This window comes from Theobroma cacao, chromosome 8 (genome assembly GCF_000208745.1).
Source record: "Theobroma cacao cultivar B97-61/B2 chromosome 8, Criollo_cocoa_genome_V2, whole genome shotgun sequence".
NCBI lineage: Eukaryota > Viridiplantae > Streptophyta > Magnoliopsida > Malvales > Malvaceae > Theobroma > Theobroma cacao.
This window is the reverse complement of record NC_030857.1, coordinates 3,908,651-3,926,706: the sequence shown is the minus strand read 5'-3', so window position 1 is coordinate 3,926,706 and position 18,056 is coordinate 3,908,651. Positions and strand designations below refer to the sequence as shown.

The 18,056-nt window shown below is 37.6% G+C and overlaps 3 protein-coding genes across 4 annotated transcripts; 1 reads left to right on the top strand and 2 right to left on the bottom strand.

The window, feature by feature from the left end:
- Positions 15-1,959, top strand: LOC18591905 (EPIDERMAL PATTERNING FACTOR-like protein 2). Its single transcript, XM_018125444.1, has 4 exons — positions 15-605; positions 757-1,234; positions 1,339-1,376; positions 1,471-1,959. Exons 2-4 carry the CDS (start codon positions 1,123-1,125, stop codon positions 1,726-1,728), a joined length of 408 nt encoding a protein of 135 aa, XP_017980933.1. The 5' UTR covers positions 15-605; positions 757-1,122; the 3' UTR covers positions 1,729-1,959.
- Positions 7,901-12,189, bottom strand: LOC18591902 (ergosterol biosynthetic protein 28). Of its 2 annotated transcripts, XM_007018327.2 has the most exons (4): positions 11,831-12,189; positions 11,183-11,481; positions 8,815-9,021; positions 7,901-8,241 (listed from the first exon to the last, which is right to left on the bottom strand). In XM_007018327.2, exons 2-4 carry the CDS (start codon positions 11,295-11,297, stop codon positions 8,174-8,176), a joined length of 390 nt encoding a protein of 129 aa, XP_007018389.1. In that variant the 5' UTR covers positions 11,298-11,481; positions 11,831-12,189; the 3' UTR covers positions 7,901-8,173. The 2 variants fall into 2 exon arrangements, with proteins under 2 accessions (XP_007018389.1, XP_007018390.1); XM_007018328.2 differs by lacking the exon at positions 11,831-12,189 and having other exon boundaries at positions 11,183-11,504.
- On the bottom strand, positions 14,900-17,394 carry LOC18591901. The gene is made up of 2 exons (XM_007018326.2): positions 16,293-17,394; positions 14,900-16,040 (listed from the first exon to the last, which is right to left on the bottom strand). The coding sequence occupies exons 1-2, from the start codon at positions 16,916-16,918 to the stop codon at positions 15,326-15,328; spliced, it is 1,341 nt and encodes a 446-aa protein (XP_007018388.2). The 5' UTR covers positions 16,919-17,394; the 3' UTR covers positions 14,900-15,325.

Here is an 18,056-nt window from a genome sequence, read left to right as displayed (position 1 = left end):
TCTGGATACGGAGCTGCTTCTCGTTTTGACAGCATTGAAATCTTACGTAAAATGTAATCTTTTTTTTTTTTGGGATGAGCTGGTATCTTAAAACTTGTGGGAGCACCACCGGAGAAACTCTGCTATAATTGGCTACATAAGCAGTTAGGGTAGCAGAGTATATACAGTGCTCTCTGTTAAGAACACACGACTCTCATTCCCAAGAGCGTGCGTGAGCCTGCAGGTAAAAAATTTAACTCTTCACCAACCCAGAAATTTGCTGTTCCCATAAAAGAGCATATTATCAAGCAAACTCCATGGCCTGTTCTATTACATACCAACCCGCGAATAGTATCCTCCTTGGGAAATAGAAATAAAAATACTATTCCCAAGTAACAGAGAGAGAGAGAGAGAGGAGGGATTTGGCGTGTTGGAGTGGAACTGTTCTAGACGCACGAGCCACGAGCCAAAACCCAAAACCAAGTCTCCCATCGAAAGGAACGTAAACCGGGTGGGGGACAAATTGAAAGGAGAAATGGAGAAGGAAAAGGAAAAGGAAATCCCAATAAACTCATCCCACCTGTGACATTACATAAAGCCCTTTGCAGAAAACTCTTCATCATTTGGTATTTGTGTGATCTCTTTTGTTTCTGTTTTTGTTTTCATTCACGGTTTCACTCTCTTCTTGGCTGTGCTGTCCATCCTTTGCTTTTGCAAACTGCTCTGGGCTGCTACAGTTTATTTTCATTTTTGTTTCTCTTTTTTTCATATCGTAAGGTACCTTGGTTTTTTGGTGGCTCATGAAACGAGGCTGAGGTCCTTCCCTTTTCGGTTGAGGTCCTCCCCATTTGCTTTTAGCCTCATTGCAGTGCTCTTTTTGCCTTCCACGTTCCATCCTTGATTCAGAGATACTATATTACAAGGTAAAAACGGACTCTTCTTTTTTGCATTGTGGAGGTGGCATTCAAGTACTGAAAGCTCTCCTTGGGGACACTTTTCAGAAGTTCAGATTCAGTTACCGTCTACACTGCCAACTATTTAATTTCCCTGCGTTGGTCCTATTAATTTTACTGCTCTACACCCCATCCCCGTATCTCTCCTCTTTTAAGGCTTTGAACTCTCACCCTCCTCTCTTTGAGAAAAATGATGAGCAGCTCTCCAAATTATGTTTGTTGCCACAGAAATAGACACCTAATAATTTCCCTGCTGTTGCTCTTGGTTTCAAGCTTGACCCAAGTTAGATTCATGGCTGAAGGTAAGTTTCCTTGTCTAAATTCCAAAAAGGAAAATAATTCTCCAAATTTAAACTAGAAAATCCACTCATTGACTCAAAACTCCTCTCACTTTCATGTATTCCAGGAAGGCCTCTTTCCAGGCTACTACTTGAGGTTGCCCAGGTATCAGGATCATACTTCCATTTCATGTATACTCTTGCTTCTTTCTTATCAATCCAATCAGAAGTGACAGAATTCAATAATGTTGTATGCACAGAAAGGGATTGAAGAGGAGAAGGCATTGGTGATGAGAAGTCTAATAGGGTCAAGGCCACCAAGGTGTGAGAGAAGGTGCAGTTCCTGCCCGCACTGTGAGGCAATCCAAGTTCCTGTTACGACACAATCCGAAAACCGCAGAACCCGCCAATTCTCAGCTGCAATATTCTCAATTGCATACTCCAGAGGCGATGACATCTCCAACTACAAGCCCATGAGTTGGAAGTGCAAGTGTGGGAACATGATTTTCAATCCCTGATTTCAGTAAAAATAAACACTGTTCAGTGTAAAAGCACCTCCTTTCAACTGTGGATAAATTGACTTTCAATTGTATACCTTTGTCTCCTTCACTTTCCTCTTGCATGGTGGAAATATGGGTTGCGCAATGTAAAGCGTTTCTTTCTTTCTTACTTTCTGTAACATTTTTTTTCCCTTTCTGCCATATAAAATGTATTCGCTTTTTCCTGCCAAGGTTATACCCTTCTCCTAACTCGCAATGCCTTTGTCCACTATTTGTTTTCTTCAGACTTTAGTTACAGTTAAACAGCATCAGCAATAGCTAAGATGCCTTAACTCCAACCTGTATAAATCTTCATTGTCATTAAAATTTGGGGTGAGATTTGTTAATTTTGATGGCAAGTGACGACATGGGTAAGTTAAAAGAGCTAAAGATGGGTGCGTATCAAGTCTGTCAGACAGTTCTGCTTTCGTATCTTACAAGATTTGTGCACCACACTCCAGAGAGAAAGCTGATACCCCGTGCATGTTAGACAGCCCACCTCGAAGAGAAAAATGCCTAGCGTACCTCATCATCTCATTATTTCCCTTCTATTGTCCCTTAACCTATTGTTTATATCCATCAAAATCAAGATTAACAATGCTTCTGATTAGATCAAGGTTAAAAGAAAGGGTTAGCGGTGAAATTGAAGCTACAAGATGGATGAAAATAATCTTCACGTGCAGTTAAAGTTAGTGATGATAAAGGGTATTGTCAGATATTTGAACAATAAAAAATATATGCTGGTAAGCAGTAAATGGCAGGGTTCACTCTCCTTAAACCTTTCTTGTAACCCCATGAGGCTATTACTAGCTGATGAAAAAAAAAACCTGCAAATGAAATACGAAAAGAGTTCCATTCCATGACATGGTCCATGCTTCTTTCTGAAGCTGATCTCACTTAAATAATTGAACTGTCGCTGCTGTATCTTATTGTAGAAATACAATTTTTTAAGTGCATAAAAAAGTGGCAAGGGCTGGTGGATTTGGTTCTGTTTCCTTTTCATGTCACAGAGGTTAGAAAACATTAAATGCAGCATTGAATATGGGCCTGAAAAAGATTGCAGAAAGACTACCGAAGGAAGTGAAGGACTCATCGTCGTCATTCATTAGGTCTTGCAGAGCTGCTAATCTGCCTCACTGCATCCCCCCTTTCTTCTGCAAATCAAAATTATATGGATGGATGGGATCATTTTAGTTGGTTTGTAGGGTAACTCTTTTTTCTTTTCACTCTTTGCTCTCTATCTCTCTCTCTCTGCTTTACTGCTTATTAGATGTTACTGGTGACAATACATAAGCTGCAACTTGATGTCATGATTAGAAAATTTGGTCATGAAAAATGAAAAAAAAAATAAAACAAAATAACCCAGATATTTAATATAAAAATTGTCCCATCAAATATCCTATATATCTTCAAACAAAATGTGAACAGCTTAAATTGCTGTGCTTCACTCATAAGGATTGTTTTCCACCTCGTTTAAAAAAACAAGGAAACAGATTGTTGCTAATAAGAGAAGGAATTTAACAGGTGGATAGAATTTGTACTAATGACAATGATTTAATTAATGTTTTGATCAGTAAAACCTTGAGAGGCAGAGGTCAATATTGTTCGAAAGTTCTTCTGTTTCTACTTTTCTGATTCTGGTGGGTGTGGTGCTTGGCAGTAACCACCAGTGATCAGCAAAGGAGATTTCAGGGTTTCAGTTGAAAAGGGCACCACTCTGTTCTGCATGTCCTTTTCCTGGGTAGCGTGAGATCAAATACTATCTTCAACGGCCATATCACAGAGGGAGCCATGCAAAGAAAATTTTTACTGTGACAGAGTGAAATCTCTGCTTTTTCTTTTTATATATATCAATGGATAAAGTAAAAGTTGTTTGTTATTTTTTAAGTATTTTAATCACCATATTATTTGATAGAGAATCTTAATTTTATAAATACTCAATTAAATTTTTGAAATATAATCTGATTTCATAACTGAATATCTTAAACATTACCCGTTAAATATATTTAATTATTAAATATTTAGAGTTGATTTATTAACAAAAAATTATATTTAGAATCATTAATAAATTTTAATAAATATTATATTAAATATAAAAAATTTATAAATAAAAAATAATATAAAAATATTAAAATTATTATTTATAATTGAATTCAAGCATTAAGTATCCTAATACTACTCAAACCCGATTATAGGATAATCTATTTTTACTTAATCGAATTGAATAATATAAAATAATTGATTACAGAAAAGCATCGACATCTTTATACATTTTGTTAGGGTCCGGAAATGAAAAATAATTAAACACAATTCATGCTTTTTACTTTTTTATTGAAAGAGTAATAATCATTTTAAGGTAAATAAATGAACTCAATTGTGAAATTTACTATGCACACGCGTGTGTATTGTGAATTGATGTGTAAAGGGTGCTAAAATCCAACACCAACAGTTTCAAGCTAAGGAAATGCAAAAGTAAAGCCATAAAGATAAAAAGGTAAAACACAAAAACAAAAGCCTCAATCACACTTGCCGGTTTATTCATTGAGTCATGTCATGTTTCACTCTTTCTTTTCATCCAAGTAAATGGAAAAAAAGCAATTTGAAAGATTAAAAATTCATGGAATCTTTCTTTTCCACTTGAGTTTTCTCATATGTACTGAAATGAAAGCAGGAAATCTATGTCTCAGCCCTTTAAGAAAAGCTGCAAAAATGGAAAAATGGATCTTGAAGAAGAGCTAATGTTTGAGTGCATTGGTCTCCTTTTTCCTGTGTTTGCTTTTAAAGATTTAAGATCACTTTCTTCGTGTTTTTCATTTACCTGTTCATAGGATTGAAGGCTTGACTCTTTTCTTTCCTGTCAGATGGGTGGAGTAATCTTTTGACCCAGTAGTAAAAAATGGGTGCTGCGGAGAGGATATGTCCCGGGAGAGAACAAAAGGCAACTAGCAGATAATAAATAACTGGGAATATTGTATTCTTGAAGAATGCTATATATGTATAGTGACGTTTCCTGTGGAGAACATGCCTGGATAGGAATTTGGAATGTGACACCAAGAAAACAACATCCACAGTTTGGAGCATTCATGGCAGAGAGTTTCAAACGAAGTCGTTTAGGACATGATATACTTGTCATGAACCCCACACGTGAAACCAACGAATGAAACAATTGCCATCAATTCGTTGCCAAGTGTGGTAGTATACGCTGACATTTTCTGTATTAGTGTGTTTTCTCACATTCACTTCTCTAGCCCTCTCGCTATCCCTTTCTTCAAAAGATATACCCCTCACGTTGGTTTTGTTCCATTTTCATTCCATAATAATCCTTCAAGTACCTCTCTTCTCCTTTTTGTGGTTATTCTATCATCACCCTTCTCCTACCACTTCCTTGGAGAAAGATTTCCGTCCGAGATATTACTGTTGCTGCTGAAAGTACACTCCCTTGGATATACGTGTGTCCAAGATTCCGGGTTACGAAAAGGGTACTGTTTTCTTTGTCAATTTCACCTTTTTTTTTTTACGGATCTGCCTTTTTAAGAGGGTATCTTTTCTTTCAACCTTTTTCTCTGACCTGCATTACTTTTATGAGTTTCTGTCAGGAGTTCTCTTTTTTCTTTAATTTTTGCAGTATTAGCTGGCTTATGTATCAATGTGTTTTGTTCTTTGTTAATTTCTTGAGAAAATTTTCAAATTCGAACAGCTTTGTGTGGTTTTTAAGTTAAAAGAGATAAATGTTTGGTGTCTGTTGTGTTTTTGCAAAGTTCAATATCTACAGAGGACTTGTCAGAGATAAAAGGGTTAACTATGGTTTTTTCTTCTTGTTTTTCACCGTGGTCTAATGGAGAAAACAAAATGAAACAGGAGCAGACACATATTGCAACTTAAATGCTACTTTTAAAAAGAAAATTTTACTCTTCCAAAGCTGGTTCTTAGTTCAAAGATTTTGTGCCTCTTCCCCATGTCGTTTATCCTAGCTGCACCTCAAGCTAGTCCATTAATGAACTGGCTTCTGTCTTTTGTGAAAGCTATATATCTATTCGACTTTGTCACAATTGAATTGAGAATTTGACACTTTCAAAGAATGGGGTTCGAATTTCGAACCCATGCTATGAATTTACCAATGGTAATTAGAACCTAGCCTTAGCTTATCACAGAATTCAGACTATTTGGTTCTGCAAACGGTACCTACCCTGTTAATGTGCCCTGCTTGGTCGCTGGTTTCTGCAAGTTGGGAAACAAGCGAACAAATTCATTAAATGTAGGGCATGGAAACTTACCTTTAACATTAATTTCCTCCAGAAAAACGTGTTTGGTTCACATTAGCGTAGTTGTTCGCAAATGCCAAGTCAGCTACAATTCATGTGGTGGAGAATTAGTTGGGTGCTCAATGTCTCATTAATGGAAGGAGACCCTTTTCTTAGAGTGAGGCAACAATCTATAGTTTGAGACTGATCTTTTGTCAAAACTTAGTTCATCCCCCTATCATGCTTCCCCTGTGAACTTTGTTATCCTGTCATCTTTGTGAAACCCTATGGAAAAAGAACCCACATGTTATCTATCAAAATAAATTAATGGCTCAAAATTTAGTTTCGTGGATACCACTTTTTTAATGAACAACGACGATGAGAGAAATTCAGCATTAGATTTTCGGACGCATTCTATATATAAGTAATTTCATTCCCTACTTGAACAGATTAAATTTGGCTCTTGCTTCGGAAGGAAACATATATACAAGGGTTCACCATGCTAAAGCAATCAGCTAATAGAAACCAGAGGTATAAAGGCTTCAAGGTAAAGCATGTTCTTCAGATATGTGCCTTGCTTGCCTTTTGCATCTGGTTGCTGAACCAAGTTAGGGACACTTACGATAAGAAGGGCCCTGGAATTTTCCGAAAGGTAACGAGTGAGCATGGAGCCATAAACCTTGGGAGGAAGGATCTTGATCCTCAAGTACAAGGGTCATCCACTGATCAGAATAGCGGAAGTGGAGAAGTTGAAGCAGAAGAAGAGGTGGAAGAGAGTGATGATGGAAGAGGGGGTGGAGATGATGAGATTGATGGGCGTGATCAAGAGAAAGGGGACGAGGAAGAGACTGAGGAAGTTGAGGATCTCATTGACGAAGAGGATAGAGAGAAGGAAAACCAAATTGAGGATTTAAGTTCATTAGAAGATCAAGCAATAAATGAAGGTGAAGAAAATTTACAGGATCCAAGAGAGGAAATGTACAAGAGTGATGATGCATCAAGTTCCATTGTGCAAAACAACCTTGATACAGGAACTGCTGCTCAAATTCGACGTTTGAGAAGTGTGGAGGTACATGATGAACAAAGAGGTGAGGAAGTATCAAGTTTTAGTATAGCACAGACCAGAGAACACAATGGAAACCTTAGCATCATCAACAACAAGTGAGAAAGCAGGTGTTGCTCAGAATTGAGTCTTTCAGGTCTTTGGGATTCTTCATTTCAACAATAAAATCTGATACGATTCATCAACCTCTTTTGCACATTTTGCAAGAGAAGGAAATTCCAGCAAAGTTGCAGCAGAATAAGTTGACAGTAGTTCCTGATCAACATGTTGTTGGGTTTATTTGTTATGCCTTAGGAGATAGTTGCTTTTTCCTGTCTTCAGAATACAGGCCTGTAGCTGAACTGTACAAAAGTTTTAGCATTTGCCCCATGCTATAGAAGAAATTTTTCAAGATTGCCAATAATTAGGAAGAAGTAGAACTGCCTTGGTGTTGTATCGTAAAACTAAACGTGTAACTTGTAGAGGTATCAGTTAACTGTATGCTTCCTTGAGATTAAATGAGTTTTAACTATTCTATTATATTTAAATGCACAAGCTTCCTCATCTTTGTCATCCAGCAGAACTTCTACTATTCTTTTGGATAATACACAACAAATTTATCCCAATGATTCGTCCGATTGAATAGAGAAATCTCCATTCTAGTTTTAATCGCCATAAATTATGCCAAAGGTAGCCCCAATCCAAATGACATGATACAGAGTGAGAAGAATTTCCAGGGATGGGGTGGATGCCATTTGCTACCTTTTGAGAATTCTTTTTCCATGTTCCCTCCTGTTTGGGCCTTAGGAGAGTCTGCTGAGAAGAAAAGTCACACTCATCGTTTTTGGGCCTTGGGGTCCTCATGAGGTTCATGCAATGGTTCCAAGAAAACCATAGATTCCAAATACCACCAATTAAGTATGGTATAGAAGTTTAGAGCCATGTCTCTTTTCTTACAATTTAAACTATAATCAAAGTACTCAAACAGAATTGCACATCAGAATGCTTTGAATTCTGCCAGGGACAGACCTCCACAATCTATTTGTAAACAGCCGTTAGCTGGTTGAAAAATAAAATTAATGCTGAGAAATCACTGTGTCAGCACTAAGAGTAAAGCAACTGAAAGTAAATGAGTCCATTTTCAGGAATGCTTGACATGTCTTTGTTGATGTGCATTCCACTGTAGCAGCATCCATATAATTGATGTCCCTGATGATTTTGAGAAGAAAAAAAAACATGATTAATTCTAGGCCAAAATGACAATTTTCATATAGTCGTATGGTAATCAAAGTCTCATGGAAAATGATAAGCCATAACACTTTAACCAGATCATGATGAACCAATGACTTTCCAATGAAAAATAACAATCTTAGAACACATCATGGTTTCAGCCTAAAATGTGGATGCCATTATTTGTTACGGATCAAGACATACTAAAGAAGGTCCAACAAAGATGCATAAGAGAGCTCAGGCTTTATCAAGGAGAAACTTGGTTTTTGCTGTTGTAAAAGCTTAGGACTGGCTTGGTTCAATGTAGTTCTATGCCGGTTGCAATTGCAACATAAAAGCTACAAACCAGGCTATTGAAGAGAATATAATCACCATTCATTAAATATTAAATTGATTATATTTCAAGGTCAGTTATACAATCTACAAGTTTGATGTAAACAGTAACAAGTCAAGGAAAAGCTATCAGGCAACTTCAGTCAAAAACTTCATGCAAAAGCAGTGACATGTAAAACAAACTCAAAATGATGCCATGTTTCCTCATGAAAAACATACCTGCAAAGATGCCTACAGTTGTCAGATTTGAAAGGGCCATTGTGTGATAGAAGAGGTATTCAGTCAAAAAGTGACCAAAGGCATAGATGAATGACAAAAATGTCACCAAGTATAGTGGCTTATTTTCCAAGTTAAATGCACAAAGAAAGCAGAGAGTGCAAGTCAAAAGTGTCCAAACTCCGAATGTCCTCCCGTGAACTTCAGTCACTGCATATCAGTTAAAAACAAATAGGAGATGACCAATTATCAAGATCTGGAATGACAAATTATTCCTCACCAGAAAACAAAACGCAATTCTGAGGTGGAGACGTTTTCACAATACACTGATATCAGAATCTTCTTCCCTTTTTCTAATATCTATCTCAGAAAGTGCAGCGAAAACTCAACTGCAAGGGTAACAAAGGTGCCATTTAACATAGAAATAAAATGGGGTATTAACTATTTCGTTAACTCTTAAAAAATGTAAATCTGAAAAATATAGGTATCCCAAGGTCAGATTAGCATATGTTTTACTTTCTCCATTCCCCGATCTGATGTTGAAGTAGTTCAAAAGAATTTAGAGCTTCTTAATAGCCAAAAAGCAACTACATTTAGAGGGATTCAATTCCAATATCCTTTGCTTTGTTCAAAACAGATACTTGAAATCATCAAAATGAATTAACTTGGATAAGGCAAAACACATCATCAAGGATATAGAAAACATAGTTTAAAGTTGTCATGAAACACCTTCAAAATTCTCCAAAAAAAGTAAGGCATGCTATGCTCAAATACAGTATCTCCCTTTACATGCACAAAATATCATGTTCAAGCCGTATCTAACATATATGCATTGGATGAGGAATGAGAGCATTGTAATAACTTAAATTTTCAGTAACACTTCCTCTTTTCCCTTTCCCTATGGCATACTCATACAGTTCAAAGACAGAACTGTATATGCATGCACCCAAAAGACCATGAAAGGAACAGGGACATTTTCACATTCTACTAAGAGTACTAATTTTTCTGATATCATAATCAAAATCCAAATTTCTATATCTTTCTTGGCTTCTGGACTCAAATCCTATCGCCTTCTAAGCAAACCCATTCCCTTCATAGTATCCATCATTGAATAGTTTCTTCCAGGTGTTTCAACTTAAATCAAAATCCACATGTCCTCATTATTTTTCATGCTGGAAACCACCAATGTCCCCTTTGCTGCCAACATAATCTTTCACTTCAAATAGGCAATGGCTTATACATGCGCCTAAAACATGCACCTAAAGAACTACATTTGAAGCTGCAACGAATACATCTAAAATTTCAGATGCATCAAATCTGTTTTGTGTTTGTTTACTCCAAAACTGACATCCCATATCTTTCTTGGATAATGGACCTAAAATCAACTGTTTGCTTACCAAACTCATCCACCTTGTTATTTTTCATGGTACCCACCATTACATGGTAGTTCTAGGTTTGTCTACCATTGACTGACCTATTACAACTTAAAATCTACCAATATGTATCTTTCTTGGTTCTGCTAGCTTCGTTTACATAGAGATATGTGACTTGCTCTCTACACAACCCTCATTCCTTTTCATCAACCAAGACGCAATCAAAAAGTCCTTGGATCAAAATCTAACTTCAAGTAAGAAGAATCATCAGCATTGGCCTATTAAGCAAGAATCTAAAATTCAGAGCAAAAAACAAATAGGAAATTGGACCTAACCCAACAAGTCTGATACACCATCTATCCTTATGCGTTTATTACAGATCAGTTTGTTGAAGCATTTCAAATGCAGACTAGCAGATCTTCATTATTGGATTCAGAAAAGCAAAAATAGAAGCAAAAGATTCCATTAATTTAAGCTACAGAGGTTGCTGATTAGTAGTAACGTTAAAACAAAAATAATCTCCATACATCACTCCATATGAAGAAATACTCTGTCAGTCAATGCAACATTCCTTAACCCAATTGAAAGTTCTTGTTTGCTTTTAGAAAAACAAATTAGGTCATCGCTACAAGCTTTCCAAAAGCATAGCTCCCAAAGCAGCAAAGTTAACATTTTTCCTATAAGAATCTTCAAAATCCCTTGACTTTGGGATCCTAACTTAACTTTTTCCCTATTTTTTAATCTGGGTATTGAAGATTCGATCTCTAATTTAAAGAGACATGACCGAACACTCGGCACGCACACAAAAACAGCACCTTGTCTCCATGACCCAGAAAAAAACTAGCTTACTTTCTTTGTTAAAAATTAAAGATTTGTTCTTGCGATCTTTCCGAAATTTGTATATTCTAATTCACAGTAAACAAATCATCAGAAACAATTAAAAAAATGCAAAGAAATTAAGCAACCAAAAAACAAGGTTCAGAGAGAGAGAAGATTACTGATGGTGTTGGAGAAAACAGCGAGACGAAGAGCCCAAATATCAAAAAAGCCGAACCAAACGGAAACCAATCGAAGTGAACCCACCAGCATTAACCACCATCCCAAAGCCTTCATCTTTTCTTGCGTTTTGGTTTTCCCTCCTATCCGCCTCGCTGACCAGATCCAGTTAAAGACTTAAAGTTGCAACCTTTGCCTTTGGATGGATAGTCAGTCAGTCACAGTTTTGACTTTTGACTTGTTAACTGTTTTTTACTGCTTCGATTTGACTTCGTATTGCCATTTTTACCCTCCTGCTCTCCTGGAACATGGTCGTGAATGTCAAATTCGTGTTCATCATACTTAATCACTGTAACATGGAGACTTTAAGCTTTCAAAATGGTGTTTAATTGACAACATATTACCACTTCTAGTTGAAATTAACATTGCTTCAATTCAAACCATCCACTGGTGGCTTAATTCCCCTCTCTAAAACAGTGGATTAAGTATTCAAAAGACCAAAGTCTAATTCGTTATCCTTCCTTTAGACTTGAATATCACCCCAAAAAAAAAAAAACCCAATATTGTTAAGACGAGCAAACCCAAGAAACTGCTAGCAAAAATGCTCCTTTAACTCCATTTACGAAAAAAATTAGGTAAATCTAACTCACCTTTCTTGTCATCCCATACTTCCAGAATACGTCAAAGACAGCAACTTTTAATGAAGCTGTTTTCTATTTGTCAACAAGAGACAAGCCACAAGATTTCCAGGCTTTACCCATTGTTTTTGTTTCGGTCTGAATGGTGCCTAGTCCGGGAGTGGTTGCATTCCTTCTGGCATCATATTCAGTTCCAGCTCTAAATCACTATTATTAAATTGATGGTTTCCTTCCTCCCCAACTTGCGTTTTCCTTTTATGGTTTCCAGGTATTGTAGATATTTTCTCTTCTATTCCTTTCAACTTCCTGTGGTAAAATTTGCATCTGCTCATCAACATCAAAAAGGTTTTTTCTCTACTTCACATCATCGTGGTCATGTTGTTTGGCAACCTTTTTCCAACATTTCATGCATCTAACTTAAAACAAAGCCACCACCATTGAATCTTTTAGACAAATAATGCTTAAAATAAAAAAAGGGAAATCATCTGTGTTGAACATGTGTATTAAGGTTTTTAAATTATTTTAAAAAATAAATAAAAATTATGATTTTATTAATTTAATTAAATTTATATATTTTTAAATCAAATCAAATAAATTTTAATGATCAACTATTAATTAAATACTATTAATTAAAATATTACTTGTTATTTTTATATCACATAACGTTGTTATGTATTGACATGGAAGATAAAAATATCTTATTACATTATTATAATTTATTATGATATATCATCATATTATGTAATATAATATAATATAATATAAAAAATAATATTTTTAATTAATTAATAATTAATTTTATATTAATTTATAAAAAAATTATTTAATTAAAAATAAAAAATATTTAAATATAATAAAATAATAAAAAATATTTATAATTTTAAAAAATTAAGTATAAATTCCATTAAAAAAATTAACTAGTAAATTAAAACTAGTGAAATTTCCATAAACAATAATGTATTTCAGTTGGACAATTTGGTCACTTGGTCACTAGACGTCATTCCCAACGTCATCCTTGATTTGTCCATTTTTTGGCTTCTTTTTAAGAGTGGTACGGGCAAATAGTTTGTGCCAAACGTTTTTCAAACTTTGGGAGAAAGTGAAATACGAGGATACCATGACCCAACAGAAGATTATGATTAAGATTTTTCACCGCACCGAATGAGACATGTAAAAAGAAACTCTTTTCCTTATGTTCTTATTGATCTCAACTTATCTGGAAGGTTCTTGATCAAGGTCGTACCGCTCCGTGGTGGGCGCATCAGGAAATATTTTCTTTAAAGTAATAAAAGCATTTTGTTGAATACCGAGTCGATGCTCAAGTATGCGGTGATTTAGTTTGATGGATACATTGATGTTACATTAAGCATGTTTGATTGGATTTCGCTTTCATTGGTAAATTAACTGTATAAACTCTCTGGGAAAGCGTTTCACGTTTGTAGTTTTAACCATAGTAATTTTTAATGCGACCTTTTTACATGGGTTAAAAACGAGAAATTGTTGCATTAGATGAATTAGCCAATGATGGGTGCATGTTGCATTTCATTAATTGGTCTAGTGATGATTCTTGCTTGAAAATAATTGACAATATCGTTAGTGAATGTAAATCAAAGCCACAGTTCCAACAGCAAACCGAATCCAAATCCTCTCTTGTTTCCCACTAGCGGAGTTAAAACCTTAAAACACTCCGAAAGGGAGCATGGATTTAGATTCCCTACCAAGTCCAAAAGACATGGCCAAGTGAAATTCATGCAAAATAAAACTCTCGTGAATCAGTACTTTTTGATGATTTTCATCATCGTGGGTAAATGTTAAAATTTGACACGTAAAGCGTTTGTGGGCGAGGAGTCAGGACCCAGTTGGCACGAGGCCCGAGTTCCATAGGCCAACAAAACGAAGGGTCTGGGACTGTGGGCGCTCTGGTCCCAACCCCCGATCGTACCACACCTATGGTAATTGCTACGCACCTCATGTGATAGTGATGCAGTCTAATGCTAAACCCCACCAACGTTTTTCTTTCCCCAAATCCCCACACCATAGTTAAGCATCCTTCACTTTCCAATAAAAGCTGTGACAGTATTTTATGTGAAAAGAGGGAGAAAAACCTGAAACCCCCCCCCCCCCCTTGCCCACACACCCAAGCAAAGACGTGAACCTGACTCCTGATTCTCGAGTCTCGAGTCCGTCCCGACGAAGCAACTTCGGTTTTAGTCGCCTACAAATACTGCCAATCCAACGTAAGCCTATCTGGCCTCTCTGCCAATGTCCACATTTTTTAAGCCTTTGTTCCTTTTCTTTTCTTTTGTTTTTTATCTTCAACTGTTCAAAATTTAGCCATTCTGTGTGCAGAGAGAGGCCCCTGCCTGCAGAGTGCCACCAGCAAAGCACTCACATGCATCTCTGTCTCCTTTTTACGTTTCCCTTCCATTCTTTCCCTCTCCCCCTTTTGAAGTTAGAAGTTGAAGGGAAGGTTATGGACTCATGGTCCCCCTTCCTTCAAAAACCATTTTGGCACCAACAAAAATTCAAATGGACCCTTACGTATAGGCACGCGCCACCAAATCCAGGTCCTACAACTTTCCTTTTACAGCACTTCCGTTCAAAATAATAATATACGCCTTGTGTAACAACTACGAACCCTTTGCTACATAGAATTTATGTTAGCCAAAACTGTTTTGAATGTGAAAGTCAGCAACTCTTCACCTCATTATTAATTGCACTATGAGCATTAAGTCATTACAAACCATGATTGTATGCAAAGTCTGCTCTAAAATAGTTTAATTCCTCTCCATTTGCACGCTTAAAACAGGCCACTGTTCTCTATTCTTTTCTGCCTACATAATGAAAGCGGATTACAGCTATCATCCATAAAACAATTTTTGAAATAATGCCAAAAAGCTCTAATAAATAACCAACAAGCAGTAGTAACGTGTACGCACATCCCTTGCTCATTTCCCCAACAACCCTCCACTTCACTTGCTGATCCTTCGGTTTATTTTCAAAGCCAAATAATCAATCATTAATGCCCTAACCTCACTTGTTTAACTAAATCAAGAGTAATAGTACTTAAAAGAGTAGAGATAATCAGAAATTGCCAACTTAAAATTGACAAACCATAACATTACAGCTCATCAATCCGTACAATCTAATTCAAATAGGAAATAGTAATGGTACTATTAAAAAGACTATGACGAAGTCAGCTTGACTACAATATCTCATAAAAAAAACAACCCTTTCTTTTTTTTTTTTTTTGCTCATAACAGAAGAAAAAAAGAATTTAACACAAGCCACACGGTGAAACGAAGCGTGCCTGTCTAATCTGATGATCTCCCCTTCTCATCACTGTACAGAGATTTAAAGATTTGTTTGTTAGTGGTAAAATACGTAGCGGTAAAATGAAAACCTCTCGCTTTCCACGATGGAACCTAAAACCCATCCACTCAGGAAAAAAATGAAAAAGAAAATCCACGAAAAACGACAAAAAAACGAGGAGGGGGATAATCCGAATCACCCAAGTAAATCCTGGTGATTGCAAAGCTCTTTTCTTAACCGCTGAGAGAAAAGCCTGCAAGCATCCATACTCAGGTCAACGGCAGCGGCTAAAGCCACGAAAGCAGCTGCATCCTCCGTACAGTTCACGTGCTGTACACTCACCTCCACGCAAGGCTTGCTACACTTGCCTTCACCTTCCACGCGAGCCGACATTACAAACCCCCTATACACGCAAAACGGCCATAATCCGTACCCAAAATCCCCGCTACTTCTCGGACTACATGCCGGCGACGTCGCACTCCCCGGCGTCGCACGCCCGTTCGTGCCGCCGCCGCCGCCTAGATCAATTACAAACTTCCCTCCCTTACCTGAACTCAAAGTCGACTCGGCTAAAACAATAGCCGCGGCGCTCATATCAGGAATGAGTTCAAAACGGTAACCAAGTCCATCAGAAGAGCCACGTTCGCGCCAAGCCTCGAGACGGGCCCAGGGTTTCCAGGTGCCATCCCCCGGACGGAGAATCAGCCATGAGCCGGGATTAGAGCGGCTCACTCGGTCCGAACCTGGTGAGGCCACGAAAGGAGTAACCATTGAAGCGGCGGCTACAGGTGAGCCGGATAAGTCGTGGACCGTTATTGACCATCCTTTCCGCTCTTTTCCTGGCCTTTCCCTTTCGCTTCCGAACGAGCTTAACCAACCCCGAGAGCTACTTGGCTCTGACTGTAACGACCTGTCCGATTATAACTTAAAAAATTACTCAACAAGCAAAGAACAAACACTTGGAACTAACTGAACAGTAAAAAGTAAAAGAAAGGAAAAACTTTTTCATGAAATCAAAATTTTTTATAGTTTTCAATTAAGAACATAATCTGGCAAACTTTAACTTTGCAATTTCTTTACCGTACTATTTAGCATTCAAATTTAGTAACAAAAACTTTACAAAAAGCCTAAAAAATAACTAACTAAAAATAGTAAAACCAACCTGGATCTTTGATTCCGGTCACCGGTACTTCTAAAGCTGAACTTGCAAGTGAAAACGGGTTGCCTGATATTTCCTCTGATCTGAAACACTTGAGGACTACATTCGGGTTCGCCGTCGAACTGGAAAACGAATCTCGGGTCAGGTTCCGCTTTAACATTCAAGTGAAACTGAGCAGAGGAACCTTTATTAGCTTCTTTCCCAATCGAAATCCAGCCACTGTGGAAAACGCAAGCCCTAGATTCAGTTCCCGCCAGATCCAACGGTACAGACACTTTCCCTAACAGACGCCCCGAGTTAACCCCGCAAGTGGTGCCCCTCCTGCCAGTGTAGATAGCAATCTTGAGGCAAAGCTTGGCGGAAAAGATCGATTTCGCGGCGAGTTTGTCGATATCAGCTTTGCTGAGGTGGAAAGTGGCGGCTAGGGTTTGGAGCTGGTTGTCTGGGAACTGATTCTCCGGCGGAATGTAGGGAACGACGGCGGTTTGCAAAGGGAAGTTCTTGAGCTTAATCTTACAAAAACACGGCGACGAAGAAGGGTGAACAACGGACCGCGCCGGTTTGGACGCAACCGGAATTTTCAGCGCTAGATTACCTACGGTAATTCGTACGAAAGGGCAAGGGTCCATTTTCAGTTTCACTTGCCCCTTCCTTTTCGAGAAAAACCTACACTCTTGTTTATAGCAATGAAGAAAGTGAAGGGTTTAAGCTAAAAAAATGTGAGATGTGAACGGAGGTCACATGGGAAAACGTGTAAGGGATGCGTTTCGGAAAACTGGAAATGGTGGTACGCCAAACACTCTATTCATCATCTTCTTTTTCTTTCTCTCCTGAGTTTGCTGTGAGCCCTTCCAGTCTCTGAATTTTCTTTTTCCTTTATTTGAGACAATTTCTCTCTATTTCTATAGTAAGAGAGTTTAGATAGGGAGGGGATTAATGGGAAAGGCTTTTGGGATTAGTTGCCAAAAAACCAGGGGTAGACGGGGAAGAGGGGGATAGGGTAGGGGTGGAAGACAGCTGGGTACAGCCTGGCGTTGATTGCCAGACGGGAACGAAGCTGACGGTATCTGAGTGAGGCCCCTCTCCCTTCCCTCTCTCTCCTCTCACCTGACCAACTCTATTGTAGACTCCTATTTTTTTTTTGAAATTTGTTATATGACGAAAACACCCTTGTCTGTTCAATTTGGCGATTTGCAAGTCTGGCCACCTATACGGAATCTCGCTTCTTCTATGCACACAAAAAAGAAATGGAAATACATTAAAAAAAAAGATCCGGTGTGTTAAAATTGATAATTAATTTAATTAAATTAGGATTGTATTTTTGTTTGTGTTTATACAGTGAATCTTTGGTACCACACGTGGGTTGTGCCATTGAGGGTTTTCCTTTTCCCTCTTTCTTTTTATTTTCTTTATTCTAATTTTATTTTGGTGGGTCCGCCGTTTTTTTTTTTTTTCTAGTGACTTATGTTCGTCTGATCTGGAATTTGGTTATCCGGTGGTTAGGATCAGAATCTGACTGCTGAGTTTTCAGAGAGGATCGCATGGTGTTAGACACGTGGGTCATTGGGAATGGATTTCAATTTTCATTTTTGAAAGAGGGGGAGAAAGACTTTGACCTCGCCCATGTCATGCTGATGTCATATTGTTGGAAAATTAATAATATTGTTTACAAAAAAAAAAATGGAGTTTGTGGTATTAATTTTGAAGTCTGCTACTTGCTTGTTGATACATGAATGAATTAGAGGCAGGCTGCGGTACGGACGGTAG